We start from the raw sequence: 21,528 nt of genomic DNA, 5'->3' as shown, positions 1-21,528 counted from the left end.
TTTCACAGGCAGTATTTCTTACACCTTCACCAAAGAGAGCAAAAGCTAGGACCTTAACCCTGTACCTTAGCAACAGCGGATTCCCCTCCTACTGTCTTGTTGATTCAAGAGTCACTGGCTAGGGCTAGGTACATGACTTTTAGGTTTGACTCATGTATCCCAGTGGTTGGAGCCCCTCCCCTACTGTAGGCTTATTGCAAGACTTATGTCCCCAGCATAGATGTCCTAATAAGTTCTCCACAAGGCATGCCTCACAATAGGGTAATGGGTTTTTGTTTTGTTTTGTTTTCTTCTCCTCACTTTCTCCTGACATTTTAAGGATGCTAATAAAGTGCTTGGATTCTACCTATCATTTCTCACACTTGCCACATGACCAGACCTTCTCCTCCTACTGTACATTTCCCAGTGATATCTTTTGTTTTATTCCACAGTTCATCATAAGTTATGTTATAGCCTACTCACAATATGTTACCTTCTCCTTTGCCCTCCATATGAGATATTATTAGTCTGGAGATTGGTGTCCCCTGTCTTACAGTCATATCATACCAATAAAATATTAATAAAGATTTGTTTCAAGGAGGAACTTGGAACTATGAAGGAAAAATTGGATTTTCTGAAACCAACCTAGATTGCTTGTCATCCTATGACAAACTTTATATGTTTTTCATTGAACTGCACTAGGGGTTTAAAAACACCATATGGCTTTCTCAAAAGGCATTCTGCTCTTCACACTACATGAACATCTGGCTTTACTATGTTTGATATTGCGGGGGGTGAGTATGTACATGTTTGCCTGCAGTGGTACTGGTTTTTCTGGAATAGTCCCTTTCTCTATTGCTTAAGGGCTAAAGGCTAATTTTTTTATGTGCTGTTATGGAGTAAAATAAACCACTTATTGTGGTTTCTCATCAGATTTATTTTTTAAAATTTAATATTTTATTCTTCCTCAATTATGTGCAAAAATAATTTTGAGCATTCTTTTTTTGAATCTGAGTTCCAAATTCCCTCCTTCCCTTCCTCCCTCTCTCTTGCTCCCCCTGAGAAGGCAAGCAATTTGATATAGGTTACAAATGTGCAGTCATGTAAAACATATTTCCATGTTAGTCATGTTATGAAAGAAAGCACAAACCAAAACAAAAAAACTCAAAAAAAAGTTTTTTTAAAGTAGGCTTCTATCAGCTTTTTCTCCCAAAATGAATAGCATTTTTTTTTCATCATAAGCCCTTCAGAATTATCTTGGATCATTGTATTGCTGAATAGCTAAGTCATTCACAATTGACCATCCTACAATATTGCAAACAATACTGTTATATACAATGTTCTCCTGGTTCTGCTTATTTCACTTTGCATCAGTTCATGTCTTTCCAGGTTTTTCTGAGAGATTCTGCTTGTCATTTCTTACAGCACATTAGTATTTCATTACATTCATCTGCCACACCTTGTTCAATCATTCCCTAACTGATGGGCATCTCCTTAATTTCCAATTCTTTGCTGCCTCTAAAAGAGCTGCTACAAATGTTTTTGTATGTACAAGTACTCTTCCTTTTTAAAAAGTCTCTTTCAAATATAAACTGAGTAGAGGTATTGCTGGGTCAATAGGTATTTACGGCTTTTTAGTCTTTTCAGCATAGTTGTAAATTGCTCTACAGAATGGTTGAATCAGTTCACACCACCAGTATCTCAATTTTCCCACATACCCTCCAACACTTTATTTTTCTTTTCTGTCACATTAGTCATTCTGATAAGTGTGAAGTGGTACCTCAGAGTTGTTTTAATTTGCATTTTTCTAATCAATACTGATTTAGAGAATTTTTTTCATGTGACTACTGATAGCTTTGATTACTTTATCTGAAAACAACCTGTAAATATCTTTGGACCAGTTATCATTTAGGGAATGGCTTTTATTTTTTTTTCAGAAATTTGATTCATTTCTCTATATATTGAGAAATGAGACCATCATAGAAACTTGATATAAAATTTTTCACAGTTATAATTACTAACTATATTTCTCTCCTTAATATTTCCCTGTTTATCTTCTCTCTCTCTCTCTCCTTTCACTTTGTCAAAAGTGTCCTGCTACTATCGTTTTCCCCAATAGGTGCTCCCTTCTATCAGTCCTTTCCCCACAAGAATCCTCCAAGATTCTTCTTTCTCCTTGCTCTACTAATTTCCTATTGAGGAAACCAATTTCAAGACACAACTGAATGTGTATGTTGCTCCCTCTTTGAGCCAGTTCTGATGAAATCAAGATTCATGTGCTCATGCCCTGCCATCTCCCCCATTTTCCCTTCCACTGTAAAACTCTTTCATACCTCTTCTATATGAGATAATTTAGCTCATTCTACCTCTCCCTTTCCCCTTCTCTTACAGCATTTCCCTTTTCTACCCCTTAATTTAATTTTTTTAGATAATCCTCATATCATATTCAAATCACATCTATGTCCTCTGTCTATGTATACTCCTTCTGTCATAAGAATGAGAAAGCTCTTAAGAGTCACAAGTATCTTTTTATTATGTAGGGATGTAAACATTTTAACCTCATTGAATCCCCTTTGGTTTTTCTTTCCTATTTACCTTTTTATGCATCTCCTGATTCTTGTATTTGAAAATCAATTTTTCTATTCAGTCTTTGCATCTGGTCTTTGCATCTGGAATGCTTGAAGCTCCTCTATTTAATTCAATATTCATTTTCCCCTGAAGAATTAGATTCAGTTTTGATGAGTAGCTATAATCCTAGCTCCTTGGCTCTCCAGAAAATATCATATCTCAAGCCCTCTGATCCTTTGATGTTAGAAGCTGCTAAATCATGTGTTATCCTGAATATGGCTCCACAAAATTTGAATTATTTCTCTCTGGTTGCTTGTAATATTTTCTCCCTGATCTGGGAGCACTGGAATTTGGTTATAATATTCCTAGGAATTTCCATTTCGGGATTTCTTCAGGAAGTGATCAGTGGAGTCTTTCAATTTCTATTTTACCCTCTGGTTGTAGAACATCAGGGTAGTTTTCCTTGATAATCTCTGAAGCTCTTCTATTGCCTGAGCCCAGTTTAAGTTTCCTTTGGAGGCCCTGGAGGCAGAGGCCTTGACTTCTTCTGACAGTATGCTTTGTTCTTCCTCATCCGAAAGGATGGGGGGGTGACACCTATTCCCCAAAGAACATAACCATCTATGGTCTTATTTTTTTCCCCTTTTTTGGGCATTTTCCCAGGCAGTTACTTGACTTCTGAGTTTCCTCTCCACAACTACCTAGCCTCCAATTCTGCCAAGCCAGTACTGGGGGCTGAGATTCAGATGAGCCCAAACCCTCAGGGGCTTTAGGTGGGGGCAGGGCCACTATTCAGTGTGAGATTAAGATCAGCTGCTCAGGTGGGGGCAGGGCCACCACACAGGGCTCAGTTCCCTCAGGGGGTTTACCATGAGACCTTCAACAATGGATGTGGACTACTGCCTGCTTTGGGAGCCCAGTTCACTGCTGCCTCTACTGCTGCCACCTGAGAAGGCCCAAGTTGTGCTCCCTTCTAGGCTAGCTGAAAAGACCCTCTTGCTGACCTTTGGCACCTGTGGGTTGAGGGATCTGCGCTGCTGCTGGAGATTCTGTCCCTAAAGCCTGATCAGATCTGCTCCTCTCAGTGCTACATGGCCAAGGCTGGATTGGGCTCTGCTCTAGTCTAGTGGGACAGACCTTTCCCATGGGTTTTTCAGGTCACTCTGGGCTAGAAATCTCCTCCACTCCATTGTTCTGTGACTTCCGCTGGTCTAGAATTTGTTGACAGTTCTTCTTTACAGGTATTTTATGGGCTATGGGGTAGGAGCTAGTGTATATGCATCTCTCTACTCCACCATCTTAGCTCCACCCCCCTTCCTTGATAATTTCTTGAAAGATAATGTCTAGTCTCTTTTTTTAAAAATTATGACTTTCAAGTGGTCCAATAGTTCTTAAATTATCTTTCCTTAATCTATTTTCCAGGTCAGTTGCTTCTTCTATTTTTTCCATTCTTTTGATTTTGTTTTATTGTATCTTTACATCATTGACTTCCACTTGTCCAATTCTAATTTTTATGGAATTATTTTATTCAATGAGTTTTTGTATCACCTTTTCCATTTGGTCAATTCTGTTTCTAAGTTCTTCTCTTCAACGGATTTTTGTGTCTCTTTTGTCATTTTGCCTATTCTGTTTTTCAAGGTTATTTTCTTCAATATTCTTTGTATAGCATTTCCCAAACTGTTGACTCTTTTTTCATGATTTTCATGTACCTTTCGTTTCTTTTTGAAATTTTTTTCTCTTTACCTCCCTTATTTGATTTTTAAAATCCTTTTTGAGATCTTCTAAGAATTCTTTTTGGGCATGCGACCACTTCACATTTTCCTTTGAGGCTTTGGGTGTAGCAGTTTTGATTTTGTTGTCTTCTGAGTTTCTTTTTGATCTTCCCTGTCATTCATTATAGTAACTTTCTAGGGTCAGGATCTTTCTGTTGTTGTTTGCTTATTTTTTAAGCCTGCTTCTAGACGTTTAACTTTATATTAAAATTGGGCTCTGCTCCCAGGGTAGATGGGGCATTGTCCCTAGCTCCAGGTTTTGTGTTTTTTGTTTTCAGAGGTAGTTCTGGGACATCTATAAGTTTTCAGTTCTTCCAATGTTATATGACCTAAGGAGAAGTGTATTTACTACTCTTCTAGCCTGTGCTCTAAGACGTGAGGGATCCTAAGCACTCTTCTATCATGCCAGCTGAAGGGAATAATGAAGACAGTTCCATTTTCCATGTTTGTATAGTATGTAGCTATAAAAGATATTGGTCTTAAAGTGAACCACGTCCTGAGTACATTAAAGCAACACTGGACATTCTTTCCTTTTCATGAGGCATCCAGGTGATGCAGTGGATAGAATGTTGGGCCTGGAGTCAGGAATATCTGAGTTCAAATATGGTATCAGATACCTAATAGATGCATGACTCTGGGCAAGTCACCTCAATGCTCTCTACCTCAGTTTTTTTGACTTATAAAAATGCTGATAATCATAGCACCTGCCACTCAGGATTGTTTTAAAAAACAAATGAGATAATATCTGTAAAGTGCTTAGCCCAGTGCCTGGCACATAGTAGGAACTTAATGCTTCCATTCTCCATTCCATTCCCTTCCCTTCCCATCTTCCCTTCCTTTTTCCATTTTTCCTTTCCTTTCCATCTCCCCTCACTTCCCTTTCCTCTCCCCTCCCTTTTCTTTCTTCTAACACTGGTGTCATTCTTTCCCAATGATGCATCATCTCTACCTACCTTCAATATCATGAATATGAGTGAAATCAGCTATCCCATTCAAAAAGGCAAAACCTATAACCACTTGAACCATATCCCATTATTAAGTTTGTGGTTCAGTGGGGCTGGTGGATGTCAAGAAAAAAGTTTTCAAGAAAAACGATATCAAGAAAAAGTTTTTCTTCTGCTGGCACATCCCAGTGCAAATAGTATAAGATAATAAGTATCTTTGCCAAGAAAACGTCAAATCAGACATGGCTATACAACAATAATAGAATTACTAAGTGATTAATTTGTTAGCTGCATATCCCCAATGATAGTGAAACCTCTTTGACTAAAAGAACTTTCTCTCATGCCTTTCTCATACTCCCCCCATCCCATAGTAACCAGAACATAGCAGATTTGGATGACTTAATGAATAAGTATATGAACACTGTCTGGAGAGGAGTGGGAAAACTTTCAACATCTGGGGATCGTTTTCTTTGAAGTCCAACACCCACTAGAATGGCCTCAACAAGGTTTCCGGGTTGTAGGCTGGCAAAAGGAAATTAGTCCATAACCTGAAATTTAAAATATTATTTAGCAAAGAAGAAATTTCAACATACCTGGGACCCAGAAGTCAGGCATTCAGGAACCATTCTTTCTTCTTTTTTCTCCTCCTGGAGTAGTTTAGAATCCTGATAATTAACAGCTGGGAAGTTAAAAGGAAATATGAGGGAGATCAATTCTGCCTTGTAATTCCCAGACACATAAAACTAAATATCTCCATATATTACATGGTTGACCTTCCCCATGCCCCCCAACATTCTCTACAAGAGGAAGGTTAAAGAGAACAAAGATGGTGCCTCATCTTCTCCTAGGATCAGAGGAAAAGGCCAGAGACCTTGCTTAAGGTCCTGACTTCATAACTGTGGTCACAAAAGATTCTTCTGAACAAAGCTCTCCATCTGGAGTCAGGTTATGTGCATTGAAATTACAGAATTCTCCCCAAAGTTCTGTAAATAATACTTTGCAAGGTGATGACTACTTCATTTATTGGGCCAATATAGTTTCACCCTTTTTTCCAAATGTATTTTGATTTTTATTTATGCTTGTTCCACAAACAGATCTTTAAATGCTTAAATACAGTTTTCTTGTCCCTGTCATTGTTTCCCCTATACAAGATAAATATGTTCAGTTCCTTAAACCTATTTTTATATAGGCTCCAGTGCCCTTACTATCTTAGTGATTTTTCTCTAAGAAATATGAGAGAGATGAATTCTGCCTTTTAATTCCCAGATATGTAAAACTACATATCTCCATATATTACATGGTTGACCTTCCCTGTACAATGTCCCTCACCCCCACCAGATTCTCTACAAAAGGAATGGTAAGGAGAAAAAAGAAAGTGCCTCATCTTCTCCAAGGACCAGATAGTCAAAACTCCTTCTTGAATCTTGGCAAACAGAAATCAGTACAAAATTCCAAGTGTGGACTGACAAGGACAGCATTCATCAATATGCTTACCGTCCTAGTTCTGGACACTGTGCATCTCTTAAGTCACATGGCTTCCATATGACATGATTGATTCATGTACTGAGCTGGTAGGTCATAAAAATCCTCAGAAATCTTTCACACAAACTACTACTTAGACATTTCTCCCCCATTCTATATATTTCAAGTTGCTTTTTGAATCCAATCATAAAACTTTGCATTTATTGTTATTAAGTTTAATCTTTCTAGATTCATGTAACATCTAAAGACATATATTTGAAAGCTGAAAATGTAATTCAATAAGTTACTAATCCTTCCCAGCTTTCAGGAGGTGTTCTTACCAGTGTTCTTTCATAAAAGTCACAAATGTATTAAATACCAGAGGACCAAAAATATATCCCTGGGGACCATTACTAGAGATTTCCTTCCAAGCTAGCACTGATTCACCAGTAACTATTCTTGAATCTTGTCATTAAAAGTGCCAAGTCCAAGTCCATGAAACTCTACTATCATCAAACCCACATACTGTCATCTTGTCTAAAGGATCTCATGGAATACTTTGTTGAAATTTAGGCATACTATATCTACAGCATTGTCATCTACCAGAAAAGTAACCTTGTTAAAAGAAAAGAAAATGAGGTTAGTCTGGAAAGATCTCATCTTGATAAAACCATATAAATTCCCTTCCAGAATGCTCACAAGTCATTTCTCCTCCTTTCCCCTACTCTGTATCAAAGAGGTGGCCTTTTGCTTTGCTAAAGACAATCCCTCTTACATGTGCACTTGATCCTATCTCCTCCTATTTTCTCCAGCAGATCACATCTTTAACTATTCCTCCTCATTCAAATCTTCAGCCTCTCCCTAATACCTGATTCCTTCCCTGTGGTCTTCAAATACACCCAAGTCTACCTTATCTTTAAAAAAAAACAATGGCAAATCCTTCAACTATCTCCTAAAGCTATCATCCTATATTTTTTGTCCCCTTCTCAGTCAAACTCCTTGAAAAAGTTGTCTACTTTTGTTGCTATTTCACAACCTTTTGCACTTGAATTTTCACTTTATCACTCACCCAAAACTGCTCTCTCCAGTTACCAAAAATCTCTGACAAAACCGATGGTCTTTTCTCAGTCCTAAACCTTCTTGATGTATTTACTGTATGTGACACGTTTGGCCACCATTCACCTCCGAGATACCCTTTTCGTTCTGAGTTTTCATAAAACCACTCTGTGTTGTCCTTGGCTAGCTCATTATCTACATCATGCCCCTTGACTGTGAGTATTCCCTAAAGTTCTGCCCTGGGTTCTCCTCTCTTTTCTCTCTGTTGGTAACTTCATCAGATCTGATGGGTGTATTAGCAATCATAGCTAACAAGATGATTCTCATATCTTCCATATATCTAGTCCCAGACTCTCCCCTAAGCTTCAGTCTTGCAAGACTAGTTGCCTGTTGGACATTTTTAATGGCATGTCCTAGCATGTAAGCATTCAACATATCTAAAACTGAATTCAATATCTTTCCCCCTAAACCTTTCCCTTTTCCAAATTCCCTATTTCTACTGACAGCACCACTATCCTTCTCACTCTCCCTCATCCCATATATATAATCAATAATATTGATTATTTATCTTTTCTACCTAATGGTATCTCTCTTATCTGAACCTTTTTCTCCATTCATATAGCTACCACTTTAATTCAGGTACTCATCATCTTTTGATTATTGCAACAGTCTTATAACTGGCTCAAAGGTTCCTAACAAAACTCAAATCTTTCACCACTCCAGTCTATCCTAAACACTGCTGCTAAAATAATTTTCCTTAAATACAAATCTGACCATGTAACTCTCCTACTCAATGATCTCTAGTGGTTTACAATTGTCTGTAGAAAAATAAACTATAAATTCCTCAATTTATCTTTTAAATTCCTACATCTGACCCCAACCTATCTTTCCAACTTCAGTGGATATTACTCTCTTTTCTGCACTCTGCAACTCAACTCAAATTGACCTTCTGTCTGTTCCCTGTATATGACACTATCTCATCTCTCTGTCTTTGCATCGACCATCCTCCATGCCTGGAATGTACTTCCTACTCTCCTCTACTTTATTGAGTCCCCTCATTAAGATGAAACTCAGTCAATGTCTTTCTGTATGAATCCCTGCTTAACCCTGACCTACCTATCTCTCAGATCACTTTCCTTTTAACTACTTCATATATATATATATATATATATATATTTCTATTTATTCAATCTATGTTATATAAATTTTTTTGCATGTACTTCTTTCTCTTCCAATATAATGTAAGTTGTTTGTGAGTTGACATTATTTCATTCATGTACTTGTATCCTTTTGCACTTAGTATGCTATGTGGCACATATTTGGTAATTAATAAAACCTTGTTTTTTGATTCATATTTAATAAACCATTCTAGAATTATATCAGAAATTGAGGTAAAACTCATTAGCCTATAGTGTACAGGGTCTACATTATTCTAATTTTTGAGATTTAGGAAGCTACTTTCCGATCATCTGGCATCTCTCCAGTTCTCCACAGCTTTTTAAGCACAATTGAAAGGACAATCATAGTATCTAGAACTTTAAGGATGCAAGGATATGATTAATTTAGCCTGAATGACTAGAGCTCAATGAGAGCATCCAGATGCTCTTTTATCATCTACACTAGTAGTGTCAAACTCAAGTAGAAATGGATCCTTGCTCCATATTGACCAAGAAAATCACAAGTTAACATCATCTATGTTGGATTGTATTTTTTAGTTATTTTGGTTAAACAGTTCCCAAATTATATTTTAATCTGATTTGGGCTACATTCCAGCTTGCTGCAAGTGCCAACATCACCTCTAATCTATTATTTTCAATGTTAACTTATTGACCTCTTTTTTTCCTAATTCTCTCAATCTAATTATTATTCTTTTTGATAGAGAAAATAAGCAAAATAAGAATTAAGTAGTTCTATCTTGTCTCTATTATCATTACCCTATCTACCTTGGACAATGATCCCATCATCCCTTTGATATTGCTCTTGTCCCAATATCTAAAAAAGCCCTTTAGATTGTCCTCAGCATTCACTGAAAGCCTCAAATATTATGATCTTTAAGCATGTTTAACATTATTCTTACAGGACAATGACCTTCTTTTGGTTCCATTTTCCATTACCTGCCCTTCTTTCCATCTTCTTTACATGTCTTTTAATACTCTAAATTGATTGATGAGTCCCCTCTGCATCCACAGTCTCTACAGAAAGTTCCCTCTTTTCTTCTTCATCAGAATAACTTGCACTAGTGATATAAAAATTTTATCCTTGAAACTTTCTTTCTTCTTGGGCTAGCTTGTTTTGTGAAATTTTAGACCCTAGAATACCATCTATCCTCTCTGAACTCCTGGAGAGATAATTTTCCAAAATCTATACCTGTCATGCTTAGCTTTCCTCATAAAACACTTACTTCTAAAATTCCCAACATTTCTGTTTTAGTGAGCTGGATTTCTTTTTTTGATGAAACTCTAGAATGGATTATTAAAATGATGGTTAACCTACATTTAATTGGTCCCAAAGAAGAGAGATAGAAGAAGTAGAAGAGAGGAAGATTTAGGCTTGATTTAAAGAAAAACTTTCTAACAATTACAAGCCTGTGAGAAAGTAGAATGGCCTATTCCAGGAAGTATTCTCATTGAAGTAAAGTAAATGTCATTCACATAAAAGGTTGTTATAGACAGGATCCCTGTTCACCTAGTATGTTAGATGACCTCTGAGGTACCTTAAAACTCTGAAATTCTGGGAATTTTACTTTATGTAGTATGAAAGGAAATAATCTTCTGAATTTCACAGAGGAAGCAATATTTACAAATAGATGATCTTAACTTCACTATCAGAGGTACTGTGGTTTAGTGAAAAAAGAAATTGGTAGGAAGTCAGAAGATCTGAGTTTTAATCCTGATTTGTCTGTGAATAAGCTACCAAAAAGATCACAGTGCTTTAGAACTGAAAGGGGACCCCAGGGGCCATCTAATCCAACTCCTCATTTTGCAGATGAGGAAACTAAGGCCAAAAGATGATGTCACTTGCCCAAGATTCCATGACTAATAAATGTCAAGCCTCAAACTTCTGATTATAATTCAGTATTTTTTTCCATTATAGTATAACCCAGTACTTTTCCCCACTATACCACACATCCAAAAGCAAAACAAAATACTCAAAAGATTATCTCGTTTGAAAATGTTCTTAGTAATGTAGCACATGCTCCTGTGCACAGTGGAACTTCAAAGAAACAATGGCTTGTGATCCACTGGACCTTTGTCAGAGTTCTAAATTCCCAGGAAACTTTTTCCCTATTTATTCCATGGATCTCTTACTTCAGGTGTGAATTTTACTCTCTTACCTCCCATCCCATCAGCTTTCTGTAATTCTCACCTCTCTCCTCAGTTGTTTGGGTCAAGTCCTCCACCAACCTTACCACCTCTTTGCTATTTGTGGGATGTTGGGATTTTACCCAAATCCTGATATCTTCAGGCAGGATGGTTAGAAATTGCTCTAGAACCAGCAGCTCCAGAATCTGTTCCTTTGTATGAATCTCTGGCCTTAGCCACTTACAACAAAGTTCCCAGAGTTGGATGAAGGCTTCTTGGGGCCCAGCAACTTCTGGGTATTGATACCATCTAAAACTCTGGCGAGCCACTTCAAGATCTGATTTTTCTTGGATCATATCTTGCCTCCAAGGGATATCAACTCTGAGGACCAAATCATCTTCATATGGAGCCAAGACTGGGGGCCTCAAGAAAGAAGCCATCACTTTGTTTGAAGATCAGAAATTGAGGTGGTCTTTACTAATTTCAAATCTGCATCCTTAACAGGGCAGTAGTTCCCTTCACTCAGGCTCACTCACAGCCACAAGTTCTTCTAAGAGGCACTGTGGATAGAGATAGATTACAGTTAGCAAGAGGGAAACAGAAGCCTTAGTTACATAGTCTAAACCCAAAGCTAATACATAAATTGTTAAGAGATGCTGTACATACAAGTGGCTCACAAGAATCTAGCAAAAATGTGGTCCTGTTCTTAAATAGCACAAAAAAATCTCTAGGAGCTACCACAGACACACACTTAGATATACTGACACACATACATATGTAAGATTTTTTTAAAAAACATAATAAAGGGAGAAGAAACAAAAGATACAGACCTATATGAGAACTTACCTATCACATCCTGAAAAATGGATAAGTCAAAAAACAAATCATCAGAATACTTAATAACTATGTGAATTACAATAGTAACAATGAAACAATCCTCCAAAATTTCTGGGAGATAGCTAAAACAGTTATTAAGAGGAAAAATTGTATCCCTGAATAATACAGTACAAAACAGAAGAATGAATGAACAGGACACGAATAGAATGTGAGGGGAATATGAAATTTCAAAACTTAGAAATTCAACAAATAAACTCAAAATAAAAACAAAAGAAGAAATCCTAATTAGAGGAAGAATGGATAAATTGGGGGAAAACTTATAAAACTGATAAAAAAAGTTTTAAAAATCCAAACAAAACCAATACTTTTAGTCAAAGTTGTTAAAAAAAATAGTTACCAAAATGAATAAACAGGTGAAATCACAACAAAGAAGACATAAATAAATTGTTGAAAACTACTAACCACAGTCACTTGCCAGCAAAACTGAGAATTAAACGTGAGCAAAAGATCTTAAATAATTCAGTTTCAGAAAAGAAAATCAAACTAGCCATATAAAGGAAATAGCAACATGCAAATTATTCTCAAAAAGTGAGAAAGAAAATAGAAAATACTCTATTAAATTCCTTTTTTAAAATCAAATAAAATCCTAACAACTAAACTAGGTATTAAGAGAAAGAGAACAAAGAGAACTATAGGCTTCTATATTAGTGAAGTATTGATTTAAAATTTTCAAATAAAATCTTGGCAAAAAAATCAATCCAACTAATACATTATTCACTACTCTCAAATTAGATTTATACAAGGCATATAATGATGGTTCAGTATTAGGTGACTAATTACCACAATTAATCATATTTAAAGCAAAATCATCCCCAATCACAATTCTATCAAGAGACGCAGAAAATTTTTTTGACAACGAACAGTACTCATTTATGAAATGCATCTAAAAAAACTACAAATGTATATATTAAAAAATGATATGTTATCTAATAACAAAAGCTAGCATTATATATAGCAAGAAAACACTAGAAGCATTCCTACTAAATATAGGAATTAAAGTGAGGATCCTGTTTCCCCAATGCTATGAGCATTGTTGTAGAAAAGCTAGCAATTACAGGAAGATGAAAAAAAAAATAAAGACATTAAGAAAGGCAGAGAAAAAATTCCTATTGGCTTATGACATGATTTGTTGTTGTTCTTGTTATAAGGGATGGCTTTGCAGAGGGGGAGAGGGATATACTAGAAAATGCAGGTGATGTAAAAGCAAAAATATGAAGGCAAATTTATTTTTAAAATTTAACTCTCCACCAAAGCTAGGAAGTGTAACTGACTGGCACTGTTCTATTCTTTTTTATGGCATCATCTTTTTAATTAAAAAAAAAAAAAAACCTTAGGGGAAAAAATAGATAATCAACCAAGAATTTTTTTGTGAAAATGAATAGTTTCAGTAAAGTAGCAAGACACTAAATAAAACCACAACAATCAGAATAATTTCTAACTAGTAATAAAAAATCCAGAAGAAAATAATAGAAAGCAATGTCCTAGTCAAAAGAACTGAGAGTCAACGAACACTCAAGATTTGTACAGATACTGTTCAAAAGCATTCCCTTAAAGTAATTTTTTTAATGGTTTGAGAATTAGAGGAATATTCATTGAGCATAGCTTGATCAATAGCAATATAACATAAATGACAATACCAACTAAATTAATTTACAATTTTAGTGCTATACTATACAAACTACTTTTTGCTGTTCAGTCATATCCAACTTTGTGACTCCATTTGGGGTTTTCTTGGCAAAGATACTGGACTGGTTTGTCATTTTCTTCTCCAGTTCATTTTACAGGCTTAAGTGACTTGCCCAGGATCACATAGTGTCTGAGGCTAGATTTGAACTCAGGAAGATGAGTTATCTTGACTCCAGGGCCAGTGCTCTATCCATGGTACCACCTAGCTACCCCCACAAACTGCTAGGGGATCACTTTATTGATCTAAATGAAACAAAAATCAAATTCATTTGGAAGAGCAAAAGATCTAGAATCAATGAGAAACAAATAAAAAAAGGAGAAATGAAGGAGAGTAGCACTTCCTGACCTCAAATCATATTATAAAGCAGTAAACATCAAAACTATTTTGTACTAGTTAAAACACACTCAATACACACAAAGAGAAAAGTAGATCATTGGTACATAGCAGAAAAGAGTATTGGAACCAATTGACCTCAATAAATCATCATGTACACGTGTAAAAATTCAAATAACTTAGGAAAGAACTTCCTAATTTATAAAAATTTTGGGGAAAACTGGAAAGTAGTCCACCAGAAATTAGATTTAGACCATGTTCTACAACAATAAACTCAAAATGAATTTGGGATTTAAATATTAAAGATGGTGTCACAAGAAAAAATGAGAACAGTATTAGTTAGTTATACTTCTCAGCTCTGGTGAAGGGGTAAATTAAAAAAAAAAAACTTTTCTTCATACGTTTTCTTTTACATCACCTACATTTCCCAGTGTATCCTCCTTCTCCTCTTCAAAACCATCCCTTATAACAAAAAATAAAGAAATTTAGAAGAATTAATGCATGGAAGAAGTATGACATGATAGTATTCCAAAGTCATAGACCCTAACCCCACCCCACTTCCGCAAATAAGGGGAGTTTGTGCTTATTTGTTCTTTGGAGCCACACAACTATTATAATTTCACGGCATTTAGTTTTGATTAATTTATTGTTGTTTTTTCTGTATATAGTATATTAGTAATTGAATATACTGTCTTCCTGGTTTTACTCATTTCATTTTGCTAGGTGGTGAATTCTTTAAAAAAACTTTTGCAGATGTATTTGTTTTTGTTTTTAAAATATAATTTTGTTGATTTTTTTAATAATCTAGTTTTCTCTCTATATCACTCTTCATCCCTGACAGTCATTCTATATAACAAAAGATATTTTAAAAAGAAAAGAGATAAAAGTCAGCAAAACCAATTATTATATTAAAAAATGAAAATATATGCAACTTTTGACATCTGTGGATTTCTCACCTTCATAACAAATAGAAGGAAGTTAGCACAGTAACATTTCTCTTTCCTTAGACACTGCAACCACTCTGATGCATGCCACATCACCTCATGCCTGAACTATTGCAATAGCCTGTAGGCTAGTCTCCCTAACTCAGATCTCTTCCCTTTCAAACTCATGTTCCACTTTGGCAGTCAAACTGATGTCTCCAATATACAGGTCTGAGCATATCATTCAAAAAATTTGATTCGATAAATTTCAGTGGTTTCATGTTATCTCCATCAAATATAGAATCCTGTTCGGCTTTTAAATCTCTTCATAACCTGACATCTTCCTACTTTTCAGGACTCTTGCACTTTAAATCTCAGCTAAAATATCACCTTCTGCAAGAAACATTTCCCAGTTCTTCATTTTAGTGCTTTTCTTCTAAGGCTTCCTCCCAATTTATCTTGCATTTATCTTGTTTGTGAATAGTTATTTGCCTTCTGTCTCACCCCATTAAGACTGTGAACTCCTTGAGAGAAGGGACCATCTTTTGTCTTTCTTTGCATTCCAAGTGCTTAACCCGGTGCCTGGCACAGAACAACCACTTAAATTGACTTGGTTTGACTTGGCTTTGGGATCATACAAATTCCTTTCAATGTTGCAACATTCACTTCCAATTGTTTGTTTCCATTTGCATTCTTGTAGTCATTGCTTATTTTGTCTTCTTGGAGCTTATTTCATCGCGTAGCACTTCATATATGTTTTTCCATGCTTTGTAAAGATTGTCCTACAACAATCACAGCGGGGGATCTCTCTCTTAGTCATTGTTGGCAAAATTCTTGCTAGAGTCCTCCTTGATAGGCTGATCCTTCACCTGGAAGATGGTAATATACCTGCGAGCCAGTGTGGTTTCGGAAAGGTTGAGAACAGTCAATATGGTGTTTGCTGTGTGACAACTCCGGGAGAAATGCCAGGAGTAGAACAGAGTTCTGTATGCAGTGTTTGTAGATCTGACCAAGGCCTTTGACACTGTGAGTCATGAAGGTTTATGGAAAATTATGTCCAACTTTCATTGCCCAGAGAAGTTCATCAGTACTGTACATCAATTCCATGATGGCATGTTTGCCCAGGTTCTGGATAGTGGACAATGCTCTTGTGCTTTCTCAGTCATGAATGGAGTAAAACAGGGCTGTGTGCTTGCTCCCATGCTTTTTAGCATGATGTTTTCAGCCATATTGTCAAAGGTTTTCAATGAGGATGAACATGGCATCAAGGTCGACCTCTTTACTGATGGTAAGTTCTTCAATTTGAAAAGGTTACAAGCCAAGACTAAAGTGGAAAGAGTGTTGCTGCATGACTTTCTGTTTGCAGATGATTGTGCACTCAATGCACCCTCTGAAGCTGAGATGCAACAAAGTATGGATCAATTCTCTGCTGCCTGTGCTAATTTTGGCCTAATAATTAACCCCAAGAAAACACAGGTCCTGCATCAGCCACTACCACACCATCCATACGTGGAACCATCAGTTACAACAAATGGAGAAGTTTTGAATGCTGTGGATAAGTCCACTTACTTTGGTAGTGTACTTTCCAGGGATGTACACATTGACGATGAGGTTGATGCATGCATTGTCAGAGTTAGGTCAGTGTTTGGGAGTCTCCTAAGAAAAGTTTGGGAGAGAAGAGGCATTAGACTGACTACTCAACTGAAGGCCTACAGAGCCACTATGCTGACCTCATTGTTGTACGCCTGTGGTACATGGACAGTCTACCAGCTCCATGCCAGAAAACTGAATCGCTTCCATTTGAACTGTCTTAGGAAGATTTTGAGGATCACCTGGCAGGATAAGTTACCAGACACTGAGGTCCTTTCTTGAGTTGATCTGCCAAGCATTCAAACTATGCTTCAGAGAGAGAAACTCCTATGGGCTGACCATGTTGTTCAAATGCAAAATGTATGCCTGCCAAAAAGACTATTTTATGGAGAACTCATATGGGGCAGGAGTTCACATGGTGGTCAGAAGAAGTGACACAAGGACACTCTCAAGATCTCTCTCAAGAACTTTGGATTTGACATGGGAGACACTGGCACAGGACCACTCAGCATGGCGTATCCACATAAGGAAAGGTACTGTGTTCTATGAGCAAAGCAGAATTGAGAAAGCACAAGGAAATATAGGATGCACAAATTTGGAGTAACCACCCCAAATGTTCACACAGACTATCTGTGCCCAATCTGTGGCTGAGCATTCTAAGGACATATTAGTTTGATCAGTCACAGTCGGACACAATCAAATTTCACTTTATCATACTGATGTCATTTTGGTCCTCTTTGAGAACGATGGACAACTAACCAACCAACCAATGCATTTCTTAAAACATAGTAATATTCTATTACATTGATGTACTATAATTTGTTTGGTCATTTCCCAATTAACTGATACTTATTTTGTTTCCAGTTATTTGTTATCATAAAAAAAAATGCTGCTATACATATTTTGGTGTATAGGGAAGTCTTTTAATATCAGTTATTATCAATTATCAAAGAACTTCATCTTCTCCAGGTGAATAACATACTTTATTGGAAGCTTTTCTAAAATATAGATACACTATGTCCATGTCATTTGCCCTCATTTACTACTTCAGTAATTCTGTCCAAAAAGGAAATGAGGGTAGATTGGTATGATTTGTTATTCTTGATTAAGCCATGCAGGCACTTTGAAATCACTACTTCCTTTCTCGACATTTACCAACTATCTCTTTAATAACCCATTCTAGAACTTTTCCCGGAATTGAAGTCAAGCTCACTGGCCTATAATTTGCTTATTCTATTCTCTTCCCTTTTTTTTTTTTGAAAATCAGAGCAACCCTTGCTCTTGTTCGATGTTGTAATACCTTTCCTGTTTCCCATGATCTCTCAGATATCACTGGGTAGGGGCACAGCAATCACATCTGCCTATTCTTTCAGGACTTGATGAAGTCTTGCAGGATGGTCATTAAGGGTAGTTAGGTGCTCTTATTAGCTTCTTAGTTATCTTCATATCCATTTCCCATTAGTCATTTTTTTTATTATATAAAGATAATCTCCTTTGCAGAGAAAACAGAAATTTGTTCAGTCATTCCCCAATTTATGGGCACCCCTCAGTTTCTAATTCTTTGAAGATACAAAAAGAGCCACTATAAATATTTTTGTACATCCATGGAGTTTGTTTTCATTAGGACTAATTCTTTCCTTAATGTATTCTCCTTCTTATTCCCCTTTCTTGCTTTTCTCTTTTTTCCATGGAGTGAAATGCATTTCTTTACCCAGTGCTGTGTGTATTCTTCCCTGTTTTCACCAATTCAGATGAAAATGAAGTTCAATTAAGTGACAGCCACTTCACCCCACTCCTTCCTTTGTAACAGATTTCTCCTTGAACACCTTGATTATGTGAGATAATTTCCCTTACCTTTCCTCTCCTCCATCCAGCACATCTCACTTTTTCCCCTCCCTTTCTATTGTTTTAAGATCAAGACATAATGGAATGCCTCCTAAGCCCTATAATTACAGTTAGACTCCCTCAGTGACCTCCATTGGTAATACAATTCACAGAAGTCAAACATATCATTTCCCCATATTAAAATGTAAAGAATTTATCCTTGTTTAGTCCCTTATGATTGCTTGTTCATGTTTACTTTTTGACACCTCTGTTGGTTGAGATATCAAAGTTTCTACATAAATCTATTTAGTTTAGTTTTTTTTTTTTTTTCTCCCAGTCAGGAATGCTTAGATGTGCTCTGTTTCGTTAGAGATGGATAAATCATTCTTGGTTGTAAACCCTTCGGGAATACTATATTCCAAACTCTTCACTTCTTTATAATGCTAACTATTAAATGGTGTATCATACTGACTGTTAATTCATAATACTTGAATTCTTTCTTTCTGCAAGCTTATAGCAGTTTTTTTTTTTTAACCCAGAACCTCTGAATTTGGAGTAGATAGTTCCCGAGAGTTTTAATTTGGAATTGTCTTTCATAAAGTAACCAGTGAAGCCTTTCAATTTCCACTTTGCTCCCTGACTCTAAGAGATGTAGACAGGATTTTTTTAATGATTTCTTAAAATGTCTAGGATGTTTTTTGGGGGGAGGGTCATGGCTTTCAGGTAGTACAATGATTCCTAAACTTTCTCTGTTCAATCTGTTTTCCAGGTCAGTTAGTTGTTTTTGCTATGAGACATTTTACATTTACTTTTATTTGGCCAGCCTTTGGACTGCTTTTATATTTCTTGTTGTTCTCTGCAGTCATTAACTTCTATTTGTTCCATTCCAGGTATGAGAGATAGCACGAGTATGGAGAAGACTAGAGATAACATGCCAAGTTTATCTGGAATACAGATTGCATGAAATAAAATAATATGAAATAAGTCTGTAAGATTCATGGATGATTTTGTGGTTATGAATCGAAATGACAAAGGACAGTGGTATCTAAACAAAGAAATATGGAAGTTTTTTGAGGGAAATCAATTTTGGATATGTTGAATTGAAAATATGGATGGAACATTGAGGGGTTGATTTCAAACAGGCAGTTGGTTGAAAATGGATTATATAAATAGACTTGAAAGTAATCTGCATAGAGATAACTGAACTTATGGAAACTAATGAGAGCAGAGTGTAGAGACAAGAGACAAGAGGGTCCAGGACAGACCATTTGGAAACAACTATATTTACTAAGCAGATTATGATCCAGCAAAAGAGCAGTCTGATATATAACAAAACCCAAAGAAGGATACCATAATAACTAGGAGGGGTTAGATAAAGGCATCTAGAGCTACAGGGAGGCCAAAGAAACAGTGAGAAAAAGCCATTGGATCTAGCAATTAAGAGACCACTGGGAACCTTAGAAAGGTTCTCAGTAGAAAGATGGTGTCAAAAGCAACATTTCAAGGAGCTGAAAAGTGAGGAGGAGAGTAAATGGAAACAGCAAATACAAGACTGTTCTTTCTAGGATTTTGTCTGTGAAAGGGATAAAAGCTTGAGGATGGTAGGGTCAAATGAAAGTTGTTTTTTTTTTAATATTGAGAGAGAACTGGAATATGGAGGCAAGTGAATCCTGAGTGGAAAAGATAGACTGGGAGAAGAGGGATGGATCAACTAATAGAGTCATAATAAAGGTCAAGAATAAAGAATAGGTTTATCATGAGTCAGAGAGTAATAAAGGTAGGAAAGGATAGGCAGTTATGTTAGGAGAATGGTATTTCTGAATTACCAATCTTGGATCTGATAGTGAAATCTAGTTACTAATGGTTCTATTATGTTAATGAAGTAGAGAAAAGTGTGTTAGAGTTGAGAAGGTTTAGGAATTGAGAAGTCATATTGTAAGAGCAGCCCTCTATATAAATACAAAGACCTCCAGGATGGAAGTCAGAGAATGAAGAAAAAAAACCAAACAAACCATGAGCCAGATGCTATAGTATAGAGTTACCTGGAGGTCAGCTGGTGACAGTAATATGGATGAAAAGAGGGTATTATATACAGATGGCATAAACTATGAGTACTTTCTCCAAAACAACCGTATGAGGTTGGTAGTACATATGACATTTTATAGATGAGCCAACTGAAGCTCAGAGAGATTGACTATGATCATATGCCTAGTATGGTTTTAAGCTGAGACCCAAATTCCAATTTCCTGACTCCAAAGTCCATTCCACAACACTTGGGAGACTTGGACACAGTTTGAGTGCAGCAGCTCTATCTTTCAGTACCCTAGGGTCACATCCATCCCTTAGTAAGAGGGGAACTTCAGTAGATAGGAGGGAAAAAAAGTCCCTCCTTGCATGTTTAATATCAAGTCTCCAAGCTCCCTAGCGCACATTAAATATAATGTACACCCGTTCACAGCAGACCACAGACTTCCAACAATTTCTGCTCAAGTCAGTATGCCTTGCCAACTCAAGTCCAACGGATGGTCAAAGATTCATAGATATAAAGGTTCTTAGAATGAATAAACTATATTAAGTGCTAAGCATTGTTACGCACCAGAAAGATCATGCACATTAAACCCTTCATTTTACAGATGATGGATTGAAACCCAGTGAGCAGGATTTCCCAGGGGTTACACAGCAAGCTCAGGGCTCCAAACGCAATATACTGAATCCTAAGTGTAGTGCTTTTTCCATTGCATTGGTTGCCTCCCAGGAAAGCTGCTCTCCAACCCCGTAACTATTTTCAAGTACTTACAAAAGGGTCCTCCATTCCAGCCATTTGAAGGGGAGTAGCTGAGGGAAGAGGGTTGATTCTGAGAACTGACTTGTCTGGGTGGTGGTGTTATAATACACTCTTTCCAGCCAAGCCATAAAGTTCAGCACTAACGGCTGCTCCGCGAGCCTACCTCTCTTATCAGAGGTCAATGTTTCCCCTCCTAGAAGGTCAGCCAGCTTTCTTTACCCCGGATACCTGATACCCACATTCGAACCCATATCCATGGACCTGAAATAACTGCTGCCCTGCCCGCTAGCACAGCTCCCTCTGCCTGGTGTAACTAGTGCCCCATTCTTGAGCCCAGCTCCCCTGCCCAAGCTAACCGCTCCTCTCCCCTGGATAACTTCTGCCCTCCCCGAGCTACTGGCCACCCT

General features: G+C 36.8%; 1 protein-coding gene and 1 long non-coding RNA gene across 2 annotated transcripts in view; one reads left to right on the top strand and one right to left on the bottom strand.

The window, feature by feature from the left end:
* Positions 1-11,522, bottom strand: part of LOC140521173 (uncharacterized) — a 29,941-nt gene extending 18,419 nt beyond the window's left edge. The window contains 2 exon segments of the mRNA XM_072635903.1: positions 5,857-5,942; positions 11,147-11,522. Of these exon segments, the coding sequence (XP_072492004.1) occupies positions 5,857-5,942; positions 11,147-11,522 (462 nt within the window).
* LOC140521176 (uncharacterized) lies at positions 11,463-19,321 on the top strand. Its single transcript, XR_011972821.1, has 2 exons — positions 11,463-11,549; positions 19,227-19,321. It is a non-coding gene; the product is annotated as an uncharacterized lncRNA (long non-coding RNA).
* The last annotated feature ends 2,207 nt before the right edge of the window (positions 19,322-21,528 follow it).

The sequence above is a fragment of the Notamacropus eugenii genome, chromosome 1 (genome assembly GCF_028372415.1).
Source record: "Notamacropus eugenii isolate mMacEug1 chromosome 1, mMacEug1.pri_v2, whole genome shotgun sequence".
Lineage (NCBI taxonomy): Eukaryota > Metazoa > Chordata > Mammalia > Diprotodontia > Macropodidae > Notamacropus > Notamacropus eugenii.
This window is presented reverse-complemented; position numbering and strand designations above follow the sequence as displayed.